Source organism: Exophiala xenobiotica (genome assembly GCF_000835505.1).
Source record: "Exophiala xenobiotica strain CBS 118157 unplaced genomic scaffold supercont1.5, whole genome shotgun sequence".
NCBI classification, from domain to species: Eukaryota; Fungi; Ascomycota; class Eurotiomycetes; order Chaetothyriales; family Herpotrichiellaceae; genus Exophiala; species Exophiala xenobiotica.
The window spans coordinates 1,708,033-1,723,236 of NW_013562490.1; the positions used below are offsets into that span (position 1 = coordinate 1,708,033).

The following is a 15,204-nucleotide window of genomic DNA, read 5'->3' on the forward strand; positions in this document are numbered from 1 at the left end:
TCACTTATGACCATGCGTCGGCGATCTCCTATTTCTACCCCACCACCAGTGGACTTCTTGATCAATAACCATGCCTAAACCGCGTGGGATTCCGATTCCAACCTTGACAACTCCCTTGCCACAGACTTACAGAAGGTCCGTTGTTACGGCATTCGTCTGTCTGACTGATCGCCGACACGATGAAAGAGGCAGGCACAACAAGACCACGTTTCACAGCTTTCGCTTCGACAGACTGCCACACCTGCCTATCAGGGAATCGCAAATGCGAAAGACAACGACCATACTGCTCAACGTGCCTGGAGCGAGGGGTCAAATGCGGTGGCTATGTCACCCCTCTTTCGTGGCATGAAAGCAGAGCATATTCAGGCAGGGAATCATCAAGACGCCACCAGCAATGGCGTAATCGAAGGTCCGACTCAACCACAGAACGTGCAGGCACTTTTCACCTTGTTCAACGTGGCAGCCAGAAATCGAAGAAATCATGTCCGTTGATCTTCCCTCAAACTGAAGACCACGTTGAACAGCACTCCGTATCTCCAGAAGTGACGCATTCGGTCATCGAAAGCGAAGCTTCCTTGACAGACACGGCGTATGTTGATTCCTTGCTGGACAATTTGGTGTCGGAGACATATCCAGAAAGCGACACCGATCACGACCCAACACCAAGCCTGCCGATAACAAGCTCCATTGTCCATGCCCACCCACCTTGGACAGGCCGCGAAACAGAGAACGACGAAATCACTGACTATGAGAACGCTCTCCCCAGGGTGCTACATTCCACGGCAGCGGCAGCGAATCATCCAGACCCAGAAGTTTTGACACCTGGTAACTTATTATTGGGCTCGGATATCGCCCTCTCCTTCGAGTGGTCAAACATGGAGTGGGAAGACACACAATCAATGCTCGACAGTGCTTTTAGCACGTTTCCGTTGGCACCCTCGTTCGGCTGGCGCCAGCAGCACGAGATGGCATTAAAATACTGTAAGCAATCTGTTTCCGTCCATCGATCATGTGGATCTGGGGTATCATCGCCAGACTGACTGAGATGTGGCCCATAGATGACACAGATCTATGCGTCCTTCCTTTGACGTCGGATATGCCTCTGAATCCTTTTCGGATCAGGGGATTTGCCCCCGAAGACTCCCAGCTTCTCCTACAGTCCGTCCTTGCGCTCTGCTCTCAACATCAGGTCAACACTGGCAACATACAGCCCACTGAAGCGCTCGAGAAGCGTACTCAAGTGTCTGACATGCTCAGTCGAGAATTACAAAGTTCGGAACCGAGCAACAAAAGCAGCTGTCTACTGGAGGCCATACTGATACTAATCACACTGGATGTGAGTTTCAGAATTTAGCATTGAAGGGTAAGGATCTAACACGGATTCTGTTAGTGTACAATATCGGCGTTGGGCAATTGGTCAGACCATATTCGCAAAGCTGTAACCGTTTTCGAGGCATGGGGCGGCCCTTCGGCGCTCAACAGTCCTCGGCTCCGCTCACAAGCCAGCATGCTCGTCTGGTGAGTATTGTCGATCAAAGTTTGTCATCTACTCATCAACAAGCAGGTGGGATGCCACATTGGCTATGATTTCGCGACAAGGCGCAAGGTTCCACTCGTCCTACTTTGGATACCTCTTGGAGAATGAGCAAAATGATGGCTGGTCATTCTATGGACTGACCGGTTGTCCTACCGAGCTCGTCGTCATTCTTGTCCGGCTTGCCAAGATGGCTCGACAGAAAGAAGTGGCTGATTCGATGGAGTTTTTGACCTTTGACATGGCCGCCGTCTTGGATATTGAACGGCAGCTTCTGAATTGGAAGAACAGCCTCGAGGTCGAGGTAGGTCCCGGCCATACTCATGGCACTATCATCAACCTGCTGGATGAGGATGTGGATGGCCAAAGCTCTGCCACTTCTGATGAAGATGAAAGTGAGGGAGAGTATTCTCGGCAACGGGATGACTACCACTGCATGGAAGCTTGGAGGTACGCGTTGCTGCTCTACATCCAACGCGTGTTCCGGTGGAACCGCCAATCCCATCGGCGGCCACGGGCGATCTTACCACTTACTTGTAAGATTATCGAGCACTCGCGCAACTGCCGTAAGACGTCGCAGGTGCAAAAGCAGCTTCTGCTGCCGATCTTCCTGGCCGGCGCGGAAGCACGAGATAAAGACGTACAGGATACCGTTCGCGCTTACTGTCTCTGGTGGGGCGCAAGAAGCCGTTACGGCATGTTTTACAGTGTCTCCAGCCTTCTGGAGGAGTACTGGGAACATATAACTTCCACGGACGCAAGGCCTGAATGGTGGGGGTCATTCCTGGATTCAAAGACTCACGCTGGAAGAGTTGGAGATGTGACGGTGCAATTCCTCTTCGGCTAATACGAATCTTGTCTTGGAAGAGGAATCAAGTGGCCTCACCCCACCCTGGAACCGTTGCCATTGTCACTTCCGTGACCTGGTCCGCGCATATGAACAGATGCGTGGCATCCTGACTACAAAATTCTTCCAAGAATGCCATTTGCTCAAAGCTAAGTTTTCCGACACCTCCTGTATGCACAGTTTCGCGGCCATTTCCAAAATGGTTTGGCCAGTCAGGACCGCATCAATACTTGCCATTCGCACCCTTCCCTTAGCCGAGGGTTGCTGCTCCATTTTGGAGGATACCCTGCGCCGCCTTCCCTGTTCCGTTGCTCAAGGTCCCGTTCACTACAGCGTATGAGATCTCGAAGCTGTACTTCGGATCGTAGTGCAGTGCCCAGTATCCATCCCAGATTTTCTTGGTGATTGGTCCCAGTTTGCCTCCCTGCACAGGTCGTCCGTCAAGCACCGTGATGGGCATGATACCTCCAGCCGTCGTCGCCATGAAAATCTCGTCACAATGATAGACCATCTCCACGGGCACCACTTCGGTGCGCACCTCAATTCCCCAAGCCCTTGCCACGTCAAACACACTCTTTCGCGTTACGCCATGCAAGACGCCACGATCGGGAGTATATATGATCCCGTCCTTAACCAGCAAGACATTGAACCCTGAGCCCTCGGTCAGATTGGCGTCTCCATCGGTGAGAAATGGATAGGTAGCGCCACGATCAGCCGCCTCAAATAGACCTCGGGTGAGGTCGCCCCATTGCAAGTTCTTGACGGTGGGATCGACCGCTCCTGGTGGGATCCGTCGCACGGTCCGCGCGACAACCGCGCTACCTCCAGTACGCTGGACGTCAGGGTCCATGACCCAAACATAAGGCTCGATGAACATATACAAGTTGTTTTTGAACTCTTCGCCGGGCGTGTGGCCTCGGACGCCTTTTAGGCCGCGCGTGATGATCAGCTCGACGAATGCGTCCTTAATTCCAGACTTGGCCACCATATCCACCAGGATATCTTTCACTTCTTCTCGAGGTAGTGGCAGCTTCATTCGCATCTTTGCGCAGCTTACTTCCAGGCGAGTCATGTGGTCGTCGAGCCGGAAAAATCGGCCATCCCACACGGAGGGGACGTCGTAGGTCAGGTCGCTATGCATAAAGCCTTGGTCTTTCAAGGGGATACGAGCCTCCGCGAGAGGGACGAGCTCTCCCTCGACCCAGGCAATTCCCTTTGTGAATGGATTGTTACTCTTTTCGAGGACGGCCAGTCGCTTCTCGTATCGCGCGAAGACATCATCCATGGAAGCCATGTTGGACCCTCTTTTGTTTTCTTTGTGCTATGTGTCGTGTAACTGCAGCGGTCTCAGATAACTTTGTTTGTCGATCGTCTCCTGGCTACTACTTCGTGGACGGATTGAGGAGCCAATATATATCGAGTACTACTATTCAGCATCGCTGTCTTTCTTTCTTCTTTAAAAATCTGTATTTCCCATTCCCTCCTGGGACCAAAGGGACAGTCCCCCCTGTCTCTGTGAGGTATTATCAGATTCCTAATGCGGCAACTACCGTACGTGGAAAGGCGCGACGTTATGACCGTACATGAAACAACGCATGGACGTGACGATCATACGCTCTCGACATGTAGTCATGTGGATAGTTAATAGTCAGCAGAGAAGGGGTGCAGGGTTTCAAGATGTTGGCAAGTCTTAACAGAATTCCACATTGTGGTAGTGCATGCTCTAAAGCATGGTACCACGTAAACCAAGGACCCTAGCAACCATGTTGGTATACGTGACTGACATTCTCGGTATAGCTCCCGCCTTCAATAATGAATGGTACCAGCCATGTACAACTAACGTTAGTTGCTCATTTAGCTGTTGTTCGGCTTTATCCGCAACCTCCCAGGATTATGATAAGGAGCACCAGACACTGAGAGGCAGTATTGCGCTGGCCACAGATCCGCACTCCGGCAGTCCTTACTGAACGAATCAGCTGGCACCTCCATTGAACGACCTCGAAAGAAGTCTGTTGGGTGTCTGTCAATCTTTCCGCACCTCGGGATCAGAGGCAAGCTAGCTCAGTCGATCATTCAGTCTAACCTACTGCCGGCGACCCAGGCCGGTTGCTTATCATGGAAGACGCGGTCTGGGGGAAACCCAAGTCTAGTAAGTCTAGCTTGAGACGATAACGACATTTCTCTTGCGGCCTGATAGCATGAAGCTGACTAGGATCATGCGATGCGACAATATAGCAAGACCAACAATCTCGTCCGCCAACCCGAATTTCCTAGATAGGAAGGATTCAAGGGTTTGACGGAAATATATAGAGGTGACCAAGTTGCTGTGCCATCCCACTCTCCTTTTCACCTCGGCCAGTCGAATGTTATGAAGTAAGATAGCCACCGACCTGCAAATACCTGCGAATCAACGACTTTGTCCTGCTTCCACCTGGACCGTTGGAAGACCGGTCTTACCAATACTCAGTCTTTAGTACTTGCAAGCACTCGCAAGACACCTCCTCGAACGTGACCTAGGGGGTCTCTGCATTCAAGATGGATCTATCTCAGAGCCCAGACACGGTGATCAACACCACCGAGGAGAAAAGAGAGGCTTTGACAAGTCAGGATACCAAGTACGACCTCGTCGAGGGTTCCAAGAAAGCCGCACGGCGAGAGCATGATCTCACTGTCCGTCAAGCCGTGTTCCAGCACAAAGGCGGTGTTTTCTGGGCGGCCTTTTTCTGTCTTCCCAATCTCATCATCGGCTACGATCCCACCATCGTCGGCACCCTGGTCGGGATTCCCGAGTTCCGCAAGAAATTCGGCTACGAACATCCTGCCGGGACAGGCACGTATGTCCTCCAAGCATCCTGGACGTCGGCCTTCACCTACGCACCCATCATCGGCTTCATGTTGGCGTCTGTCTGGGGTGGCTGGTGCGTCGACCGCTTCGGGCCCCGCAAGACGCTGTTGGGTGCCACCTTGCTGTCACTGGGCACTTTGCTGATCGAAGTGCTGGGTGAGAGCGCCGCGGTCATCTTTGTCGGTGATCTCCTCACCGGCCTGTTGACAGGGAGCTTCCCAGTGCTTGGTCCGGCCTATATCTCCGAGATCCTTCCAGTCTGCCTTCGAGGCATTGGGTTGTCCTGCAACAACCTTTGCCAAGTCCTTGGATCTCTCGTTGGGGTGGGTATCCTGCGTGGAACCGAGAGTCGAATGGACAAATGGGCGTACAAAGTGCCCTTCATCACCGAATATGCCTTCCCTCTGATCTTCATTGTCGGCGCCTTCTTCGCCCCAGAAACTCCATGGTTCCTCGTCAAGAAGGGCCAATACGAAGAGGCCGTAAAGTCCCTGAAGAGGATTGGCTACGTCGATGCCACCGACGATACCCTTGCTCATATGCGAGAAACCATCATGTTGGAGGAAGAGCTGTCTCGCCATGCCACCTACTTGGATTGCTTCCGGGGCACGAATCTTCGAAGGACCGCCACCTGTGCGATCGCCTACAGTGGTCAATTTTTCTGCGGCATCAATATCGCATCAGGCTACTGCACGTACTTTTTCGAATTGGCCGGTGTCACCACCAATCAGGCTTTTGACCTCTCGCTTGGACTGTTTGGTTTGGGTGTCGTTGGGAATATCCTGTCGTGGCCTGTCATGACTTACTGGGGCCGAAGGACCGGTTACATCTGCACCGCCATTCTGGCAACGTTGTTTATGTATCTGATCGGCTTCCTTGGTATTGCTCCTGCTTCCAATTCCGGTGCAATGTACGCCAAGTCGGTCATTCTGCTGTTGTTCAACTTTGTCTACAACATCGGCCTGGGCCCCATAGTCTATGTGATTATTGCCGAGCTTCCAAGCACCAAGATTCGGGGGAAGACTTTGGGCGTGGCTTGTTTCGTGCCGCACGTCTTCTCAATTGCCATCACGGCTGGCCTCCCGTATGCCATGAGCAATACAGAAGCCAACTGGGGGGCCAAGACAGGCTTTCTATTTGCTGGTCTGGGTGCTCTCACTGTTATCTGGGCCTTCTTCTACCTTCCAGAGAGTAAAGGTCGAACCTTCGAGGAACTAGATCTTCTTTTTGAACGCAAGCTTCCGGCCAGGAAATTCGCGAGTACAAAGTTGAGCGACTTCGATCGTGCTGAAATCATCCACATCAAGGACGAGGAAGCTTAGTGAGAAAAGTACGTTAGACCTATCACCATTTCAATAGTACGTAAATGAATTAATTGCTCCGTAATACGGGGGACTATGAAGGGTGTTGCAGGAACGAGTGCGCTCAAGAGTCATATGCCTGTGCAAGCGTGACAAGAGCTTATCGACCAGCAATCACAGGTCCCGAGATATTGAATTTTCACAGACCTGTACACCGATACAGCGGCAAAGCCGTTCGACTACCCGGACGCTATATCGGTGGTGTCGCGTCATTGACTTCACGCTTGGCACAATCGTGAAAGCAGATAAAGACTTGGGTGATCAAGGAGGTGTAGATCTCGACCTTGAGATGAGCGGAGCCAGGAAGAGGCCAGCGGCCAAGAGGCAGAGTCCCAGGTATTGACAAGGGCGACAGGAACAAGACGGGCTGACCGTCGAAGGCCGATCACTTCACGTATGGACACTCTTCGATGCTTCCATTTCAGCTTGTTATCAGTTCCAGGAGTATCTACAGCCCAGGATCCACATTCATCAAATCATCGCTCATGATATGCAAGACTTGCGTGAACGTCCTGAGCCTCCGGCCAGATATGCCGTCCATCAGATTCGCAAAATCCAACAACACCCTTCTCGCGCTCTCGTACCCGCCTTGATGCGCCACACCATTCAAGCTCACCGTGCCGCCCTGCTTGATGAACTGATAAATCAAGGAAAAGTGCTCGTCCTCGCGATTCGTCGTGAGGTTCCGTTCGGCTTGTTGATCGAGTGATGCGTCTCTGAAACCCATATCGTGCAATTCCGTCCAATCGGGTTCTGACTCGATAAGTTCGACAGGGGCTGTCCCTTGCCTCGACGAGCCGGGCTGGACCATGAACAAGTACAAGCCCAGAACAAGCGCCGATGCGAAGAGCGCGGTGACGGAGTGAATGGTGACATTGTCCGAGACGCGGCGTTCAGACATCAACTTGAAATTCTGCGCGGCATGGACACACGCTCGGCGGGCGGCTTGCGTCTGTGACCACTGGCCAATACTCTCCAGAGCGCCTGTTGCAGGGGCTGCTCCGTGCCTGCCGGCTGCCAGTTCGAACATGCGGAAATCGGACAAAAGCATGACGCAGAGGCTGTGCCATAGCACCGTACAATTCGTGTCGTCGGCATTTGATAGCGGACCGGCAGTATGTGTTGCTGCCAGCAACGCAGGTACCAAAGTGCTCGCCCGAGTGTCGCCCGAGTATACATGCCAGGGAATGAATGACCCTATCGTCAATTGATCTGAAGGCATCAGCCTTTGGTACGCCTCGAGGATCTGGATCTGCAGCAACGCCAACAGGCTAGATCTGCCCAAATAGCCGAGCTGGCCCATCGGCTGCATATCGTGCTTGTGCAAGTCTTCGAGTTTGAACCGGGGAGCGCTCTGGCTCTTACCACTGCGAAGGAGCGACTGCCATTGAGTTGCGGACTTCGCCTGGAAAAGGGCCTCGTCGCATGGCGCAACGACGCAGACAGATTCCGATCTGACAATGGGAGCCTTCGAGAGCAGGTTGGAATACCACGAGTCGACGAGCAACAGTCCAAGAATCAGACGTTTCGCCGACTCGATTCGACTCCAAGCCTTCCAACGGTCATCGGATTCGGACATCTCGGAGAGCAAGACATCCAGAGATTGGCCGTCACCTGCGGCAAATAACCCATTCTGTTGGACCATCGAAATCAGGCTGACATACAGCATCTGACTCTGGTTGAAAGAATCTCTGTCGCCAGTGACGACTGAAAGATTAAGGGTAAGTAATGCCGTTGCGAAAACAACAAGCTGTTGAGTCGGTGGAGCGGAGGTGGCCGCACAGGCAGATAAATCATTACAGACGCGTTGCAGGAAACTTGGAAACATCTTGGCCACAAATTTGGTGGCTCCGGTGGTCCCCAGTATACTCAAGCCAATCAGGCACATAGCGAAGAGCATAGGTGAAGGTGTGGTTCGGACGGAGAACGTTGCCATATGAATAAATGGTACAGTGGGATGGAAGCGTCGGAAGAAGAGACCTAATGCGATATCGAGAATCTCGGCAGGAGGAAATTCTTCGTTGCCTTGTTGAAGGGCCGGATCCACAACAGGTTGTAGTTTGGGTGAATGGTAGACCGACGGTGCAGGTGTGCGGAATGCATCTCGTAGACGAACTCTGCAATCGACGTCGAGACCCCAATTGGACGTCGTTCTGAAATCATCGGCGGCGGTTGGTGATTCGGAAAACAGGTTGTCTAGGTGCAATGCGGCCACTTCTTTCCATAGAACGGGCATGATTCGGTGCACACGACCAGGACGAGGACCCCAACAGCGCTCCACTCTCGAGAACCTTTCCCTGGGCACTTTATCGATGGTCTTTCGGCGGTCTACGCTGTCGTACGCTCTACCGTTGGTCAAGTCCTTGGGATCTGTAAACTGTTGGGAAGGGTCGACGAGACCATACGTCTGGAGGAAATCTGGCGACTGATCTAGGTCGCCAAGCGACGGGAATAACCACATCTGGAAAGGGTCGTGAAAATTGTTTTGGCTTGGATCCGTTGGAGGCAGCCATTCGACATGACTATCGGCGAATTGATTGGGCGCCATCTCTGACCTCGGAGTCTGAGCGGGATTGGGAGGAGTAGTGACTGATGTCTCGAAAATTGAAGCGTTACCACTGTTCTGTGAAGGTGATTGCTTTTGAGGTAGGGCAGGCTGGGATGGCATGTTCATGGTGTTCACGGGAGATGAAATGGTCCAATTCGCGCCGGACAAGTGCAGATTGAGGTTGTTTGGTTGGGTGTTCGAATCGAGGAATGGGGTAGAAAGATCCAAGGAATGTCTGGCAGATTGAGTAGAATCGTTGCCCGGAGGTGGAAGATAATGAGGTGGTGAGAGAATTTGCATCAGAGGAATGCCAGTATGAGACCCGTTGGCCAGGGCCGACGGGGAGTTAATGTTAAATTCATTCTGAGTAGGCTGGGGGGCCACGCCTTCAGAGATGGTATTTCTGCGACTCGACGTGGATTTGGTGGTGGCCGTCTTGTCATTTTTCTGAGCATGACACTTCATATGCCGAAACAAGACATCACTGTAGAATTCTTAGAATTAATCGACGCAGGGATAAGGCCGCTAACCTGCGCGAGAAAGCCTTGTCACATATCGTGCATGGATAAGGACGTTCTCGAGTATCTGGAGAATGCTTAATGAGTATGATGGCATCGGATTAGTGCGGGGTGAAAGGGCACTTACGCGACCGTTCATGGCGTTTGAAGTGTTCTGTTTTGGTGAAGCGGCGGCCACATACAGTACACTGGCGCAAGACCATGCTTGTAGTGTGGTAGGTGGTGATAGGAAATGTCCCGCAAAGACGTCAAAGTCAGGAATGTGGGAGAGGTGGAAGTGCGTTCTGCGGAGACAAGAGGACGAGGATAAGACTGAGAAGAAGGACCAGGGTCAGAGGTTCTGGACGTTCTCTCCGGAGTATGGGGCTAACAGGATGAAGTGTCTGTTTAGCCGCGGAGAGTCGTCAAATAAACGACAGCAACAAGCTGGTACCGAACGAACCGACGGATGAACAGGTTCGAGGATAGCAGTAGAGGTGCCACGAGGTGCATAGACAAATTGAGGAATCGGATGTGGGAAGTGGGAAGAGTCCGAAGTTCGAGGGGACACAGTAACTAGTACGGAGTAGAGTGGAGGAGAAAGGCGAGGAAGAGGAGGAGCACGAGGAGGAGGAGGAGGAGGGACGAATGAGAAAATTGCCAATGGAAATTCTGGGGAGTCGAAAAGATGGAGAGTAACTGGATTTCTGGTTCATGATTCGCCCGGATGCCGGAGAAACTGGAGATGCCGGGGGTGTCAGTCACGTGATCTGTTCACACAATTCCCACGTGATCTTGTGCTGCCTCTGTTACTCGTACCTCCTACACACATCTCCAGCAACACAATATCTTTTGGTGTATCAGAGACTAGCTCATGCCCTATCCCTTGCGTGAACTCACGATATACCTCATCGCCTTCGGCTCTTTTCTGAAATTATGACATGGATTTTATCCTCGAGATCCTAGAGCCTACGAGGAGCCGAGGTGGCAATCTCAAAGGCAAGGCATGGACCAACGCAGGGTCCAGCAGCCCATGCTCATTGCTTACTGGTTGTGCGCCTAGATCTTTACCAGGGCTTACCGATCTTGGATCCCCGGTACCGTTATGGCAAAATGCAGTTGTACGACTGGTTGCAGTTCCCCAGAGAGGCCAAAGGAGCCTCCATAAAGCGGGAGATGTCGGCCAAAGAAGAACGGCCGAGAATCGCGACATATCGTAGACGCCCGGGTACGGCACCCAAGCACCCCTCAACCGTGGATTGCCATGAGTGACAACACTCTGGGTGAAGATTATCCCTGTCACCAACGAACGAGGCTAGGGCTTTTCCGGCACCCAACATCAGATGAGTATTTTACAGGAACGCCAATGATGAAGATTGATGATGGAGTGATCTTCATTGTCTGCTATGTGCTAGCAGCATGGTCCTCTCAATGACGACGAGGTGACCATCCGGGTATCCCTCACTGTGAGGAGTACCGAAGCTGTGGCTTATTTGCCGGTATCATTCTTGAAAATCACAATTTCGACAGGAAGTGAAGATCTCCCCTGTCAAACGCTGGCCGGAAATGCAGTGTATCACTGACCGAACCTCTGTTTCAAGGTCTCATCTCATCTACCTCATGAAGCCGTGCAATGAAGGGATCAGTGTTTCCGGAATGACACGGTGCAAGCACAGTGACCTGCTGCCCGTACCACATGCTGACCTCCAACCATATCGTTCTTCGCGCAGGTATCCATGATCGCCTGGGCCGCTGCGGCAACTTCGAGATTCGAGACATCACAATCCTGGCCTTTCCAGTCTTCGTCGTAAGTGAGGTAGACGCTGCAGCCGTTGTAGATCTGCGCACCAGGTTGTCAGCACCAGGAGCCACAGTAACGTCGATTGGGACAAGCGCCCAGTGCTTACCGTGAGGGCGTAACCTGTGCCATGTTTTCCATCTGCGTCCACCACCATATATCCTGCCAGGAGAAGTTCGTTTGCAGCCACGACACATTCTGTAGCGTTAGCAGCTTTGTCACCACTGCAGGCGGGATCGCCGTTCTGCGAGGCCATGGAAATTTGAGAGGATCGATTCCACAAATTCTCATATGCCTGAGCGAGGAGATTGTTGCCTCGTGGCAAGCGCACCCCCGGTTGTAGCCACGCAACATCTTGCTTGTCGTCCGGAGCCGGCGCCAGAGTCAAGCAATCCAGATACACAAACGCCACAATACCATGGACTGTGCGCCAATCTTTAATGTTGTCGTTGGTGTCGAAACCGACAAGCTCATCGATGCAAGCGTTGCCAATGGTGAACTGAGACTCGCAAATAGCACCTTGCAGGAGTCCTTCAGTGTAGGTGCCACATACTGAGCGTACGATAGGAATGAAGGTGAAGTAACCGCACTCGTCTTTCTCAAGATGCTTGCTGAACTTGTAAGATTGGCTGATGCCGGACTTCTCACTGTATCCGCCGGTGATTCTGTTCACATCTTGTCAACAACGAGCATTATTGGCGCTCAACATCCCACTCACCCCACGGTCAATGCACTGTACTTGAAGTTGCCGTTGACCTTGGCCTTCCAGGCGTAATTTTGGTGGATGGATTCGGCGATGGTACATGTCATTTCTGTCGCTAACGTCAAAACCCGGCATGTTCATAGACAGGAAGAAACTGACCACCACGACACATTGGTACACGCACATATGGTTGCTCTTGACCGTAGTAGAAGGTTGTCCGCATTTGGCAGAAGCCCGCACAGGCTAAGAGGTCAAATAACAGACCCTGCCACTCCATCTCACACTGTCCATTTGACAAAAGATGGTAGCGTGCTGGACAATCATCGGTGTGGTATTCATGATAGAGCAGAGGCGCAGCAACGGTCCAGTCACACATATCCACGTTGGCTGAAGTATTCACGTTGGCTGAAGCCGACACCACGGGGAGGAGATCAAGGACCGAGACCAAGCAGATGAGGAGAAGAACGAAGATGGAGGACGCGGTAGCCATCTTGAACGATTTCAAGCACGTTGTTGTTGGACAATCCTGTGAGCACGGCGCGTGCGGGACAGATTGAGATCAAATGGAAAGCTTTGGTTTGTGGAAGCTTTGTTGAAAATGGTAAAGGTATCAACAAACTGGCAAATGAAGTTGCGACAAACACAATAGCAGTCACTTCACCATGTTTTCAGTCCACGCTTGCTTCACTCTCACAGGCAGTGACATGGCCATGCACTGCAATGAGAGAGCCCCTGACAGTTAATGCAGGTATACCGAGCAAGATATTCAATCACAATGTCCTCGCAGCCCAGACCAGTGAAGACCAAAGGTCAGGACCCTCTGACAACCACTCCATCTCCCATGCTCGGGCATTTTAATGCGACTCGCCACTGACGTGTGTTCGCTTGTGCATCTTCGCCAACCACGTCTTGCTCGTGGCAATGCGAATCTTCTTGCCGAAGAACATGAAGATCAACAGCGCCAAGTCGTTGGCCGCGAGTACGCCACAGAAGATACCTGCAATGACGTTCACATAGCCATTCTCAAGAATCCAGGTGAGCAACTTGAAGCCCATGGCAAAGGATATTGCCTGCTTGCCTAGATTCATGGCAATAAGCATCTCGGACAGATTGACCGTGTAGCTGTCGACCGCGTATGCAAGGCTGAAGGTGAAGTAGAAGTACGCCGACCAGTTGACCATGGCCACACCTGCGAAGTAGCCGAACCAGTGTAGATTGTCCTGAGCCGTATAGCCGTACACGATGAGGCCGGCTGGACCAATCAACATCGCAGGCAAGAGAACACCAAGGCGCATCTCAGCCTCGCGGATGCCACCATTCTTCTTGGTCAAGTAGGCAGCAAGGCGATCGGAGGAAGTGGTGAATGGAATGGCAAGAATGTAGCCGGCGGCGTTGCCCACAGCGATCAAACCAGAATTCGTCTCGGACCAGTTGTAAGGTGGTGCCGTGATCTTGAGTGGGAACGTGTAGTTGAAGGCCAAGGCACCGAGGCCAATATAGATACCGTAAGTTGCGACGACCCAGAAAACCGACGGCACGGCGAAGTACGTGAACGATCTCAGCATGGTCATGAAGAACGGCGCCTCCTTGTCGTAGACACCCCAAGGCTTAAGAGTCTGGGAGAAGGTCTTTCGCTCGGGCAACGCTGGCGCAACTTCACGCATATCAGAGTCGACAGCCTTCTCCCCAGGGGATGTCTCGACCGCGGCACCAAGTCTCGCTTTCATCTCATCGCGCTTGTACCACGTCTCTTCGACGAAGAAGAAAGCCAGGATGAATAAGACGCATGCAAAGGCAAACTCGACGTAGAAGAAGAGTCTCCAGGAGTATCCGCCAGCAAGCATGTATCCAGCGTAGAGGGGTCCCGTAGCTCCGAGACACAAACAGACAGTGTAGTATCCCAATCGTTGACCACGCTCGTGCAAGAAGAAGATATCGTTGACCAGTTGGACGGGTAGTGCTTCGCAGACGCCTGATCCGAACGCATGGATGACTCGGCAGACCATGAGTGTCGCGAATGAGTTGCATTGAGAAGCGCCAATCAAACCAACGGCGAACGCAACAATTGAAAAGAGCATGACCGGCCTACGACCGAATTTGAGATAGGCAGGAACCAAGAGCAGAGATCCTGTGGCTGTCAGCGGCTTGACCTTCTGAATCCAAGGTGATTTAACATACCGAACCCATAAGCCAGATTAGGATACGAGATCAAGCCAGAAGCCGCGGTAGGCGAAATCCCGAAAGATTCTGCGTAAATGCCAATGTAGACGGAAGGTCCAAGTAGCGAGGAATTGCCCAAGAATGAATATGCCGCGCAAATGCACAAGATCATAGTCTTCTTCCAATTGGGCCATTGCAGAGGATCATTGGGGTCGTCGGCGGGTACGGGGAACAAAGCCTGTCCGTATCCTGTATCATCGCCCTCTGCAGGGGGTCAGAAGAATTCTTTGTGCTAGCTCGTTCTAGCGTTGACATACCTTGTGCTCGCAGGTTGACAGTGCCTGGGATGTCCTCCTCATGTGCGTGACTTGAACAGGGTCATTAAACAGGCCAGCAGTAACAGTGTGACTCATACCTGTGCTTCAAGTGCGCGGGATGAGCGCCGTGCTCATGGTGGTCGTGGCCCGTCATGATTGCAAGTCGAACTTTGCGTCAGGAAATAAATTTGGGAATCCGGCCACGCGCTTGACTATGTGGACAAAAAGAGACGAGAAACGTGGTTGACGAGAGATAGAAGTCTGTAGTTGGGAAAATCTTCCACTTGATAAAGGATCTGCCCTTAGCTCACGCCAGGCCATTCTCTTTTCGACCACGGGCCCGTTGCTCCATCCGAGCCATCTGCTTTCAGCCGGGGGCCAACACATTCGATTTCTGCTCAGTGGGGCGTATAGCTGGGACACTCTGGGAGCGGCGGGGTCTCCACCCTCGAGCATGGACCGGACATGGGGCTGTCGTGGGCTCTCGTCAAAGATTTGGAAAGCGTGGTCAGTCCCTGCTTGATGAGCCCTTGTTGAGACGGTTCAAGAACACCACCACAAGCCGGCGGAGCCTTTTAACCGCATGCTTGCAGC

At 52.4% G+C, this 15,204-nt stretch overlaps 6 protein-coding genes across 7 annotated transcripts; 2 read left to right on the forward strand and 4 right to left on the reverse strand.

The window, feature by feature from the left end:
- The first annotated feature begins 121 nt into the window (after positions 1-121).
- Positions 122-2,440, forward strand: PV05_08387 (uncharacterized protein). The gene is made up of 4 exons (XM_013457895.1): positions 122-981; positions 1,059-1,336; positions 1,391-1,518; positions 1,565-2,440. Exons 1-4 carry the CDS (start codon positions 180-182, stop codon positions 2,379-2,381), a joined length of 2,025 nt encoding a protein of 674 aa, XP_013313349.1. The 5' UTR covers positions 122-179; the 3' UTR covers positions 2,382-2,440.
- Positions 2,441-2,631: 191 nt separating this feature from the next.
- Positions 2,632-3,675, reverse strand: PV05_08388 (uncharacterized protein; the record flags this gene model as incomplete). Its single annotated transcript, XM_013457896.1, has 2 exons — positions 2,632-2,805; positions 2,920-3,675. 2 exons carry the CDS (start codon positions 3,673-3,675, stop codon positions 2,632-2,634), a joined length of 930 nt encoding a protein of 309 aa, XP_013313350.1.
- Positions 3,676-4,916: 1,241 nt separating this feature from the next.
- Positions 4,917-6,548, forward strand: PV05_08389 (uncharacterized protein; the record flags this gene model as incomplete). Its single annotated transcript, XM_013457897.1, has 1 exon — positions 4,917-6,548. One exon carries the CDS (start codon positions 4,917-4,919, stop codon positions 6,546-6,548), a length of 1,632 nt encoding a protein of 543 aa, XP_013313351.1.
- Positions 6,549-6,940: 392 nt separating this feature from the next.
- On the reverse strand, positions 6,941-10,237 carry PV05_08390 (uncharacterized protein). Its single transcript, XM_013457898.1, has 3 exons — positions 9,781-10,237; positions 9,666-9,720; positions 6,941-9,619 (listed from the first exon to the last, which is right to left on the reverse strand). Exons 1-3 carry the CDS (start codon positions 9,854-9,856, stop codon positions 7,036-7,038), a joined length of 2,715 nt encoding a protein of 904 aa, XP_013313352.1. The 5' UTR covers positions 9,857-10,237; the 3' UTR covers positions 6,941-7,035.
- Positions 10,238-11,142: 905 nt separating this feature from the next.
- PV05_08391 (uncharacterized protein) lies at positions 11,143-12,623 on the reverse strand (the record flags this gene model as incomplete). Its single annotated transcript, XM_013457899.1, has 4 exons — positions 11,143-11,472; positions 11,540-12,095; positions 12,149-12,242; positions 12,293-12,623. 4 exons carry the CDS (start codon positions 12,621-12,623, stop codon positions 11,275-11,277), a joined length of 1,179 nt encoding a protein of 392 aa, XP_013313353.1. The 3' UTR covers positions 11,143-11,274.
- A 46-nt stretch (positions 12,624-12,669) lies between these two features.
- On the reverse strand, positions 12,670-14,859 carry PV05_08392. Of its 2 annotated transcripts, XM_013457901.1 has the most exons (4): positions 14,709-14,859; positions 14,611-14,660; positions 14,312-14,557; positions 12,670-14,261 (listed from the first exon to the last, which is right to left on the reverse strand). In XM_013457901.1, the coding sequence occupies exons 1-4, from the start codon at positions 14,762-14,764 to the stop codon at positions 12,988-12,990; spliced, it is 1,626 nt and encodes a 541-aa protein (XP_013313355.1). In that variant the 5' UTR covers positions 14,765-14,859; the 3' UTR covers positions 12,670-12,987. The 2 variants fall into 2 exon arrangements, with proteins under 2 accessions (XP_013313355.1, XP_013313354.1); XM_013457900.1 differs by lacking the exon at positions 14,709-14,859 and having other exon boundaries at positions 14,611-14,702.
- Positions 14,860-15,204: the final 345 nt, after the last annotated feature.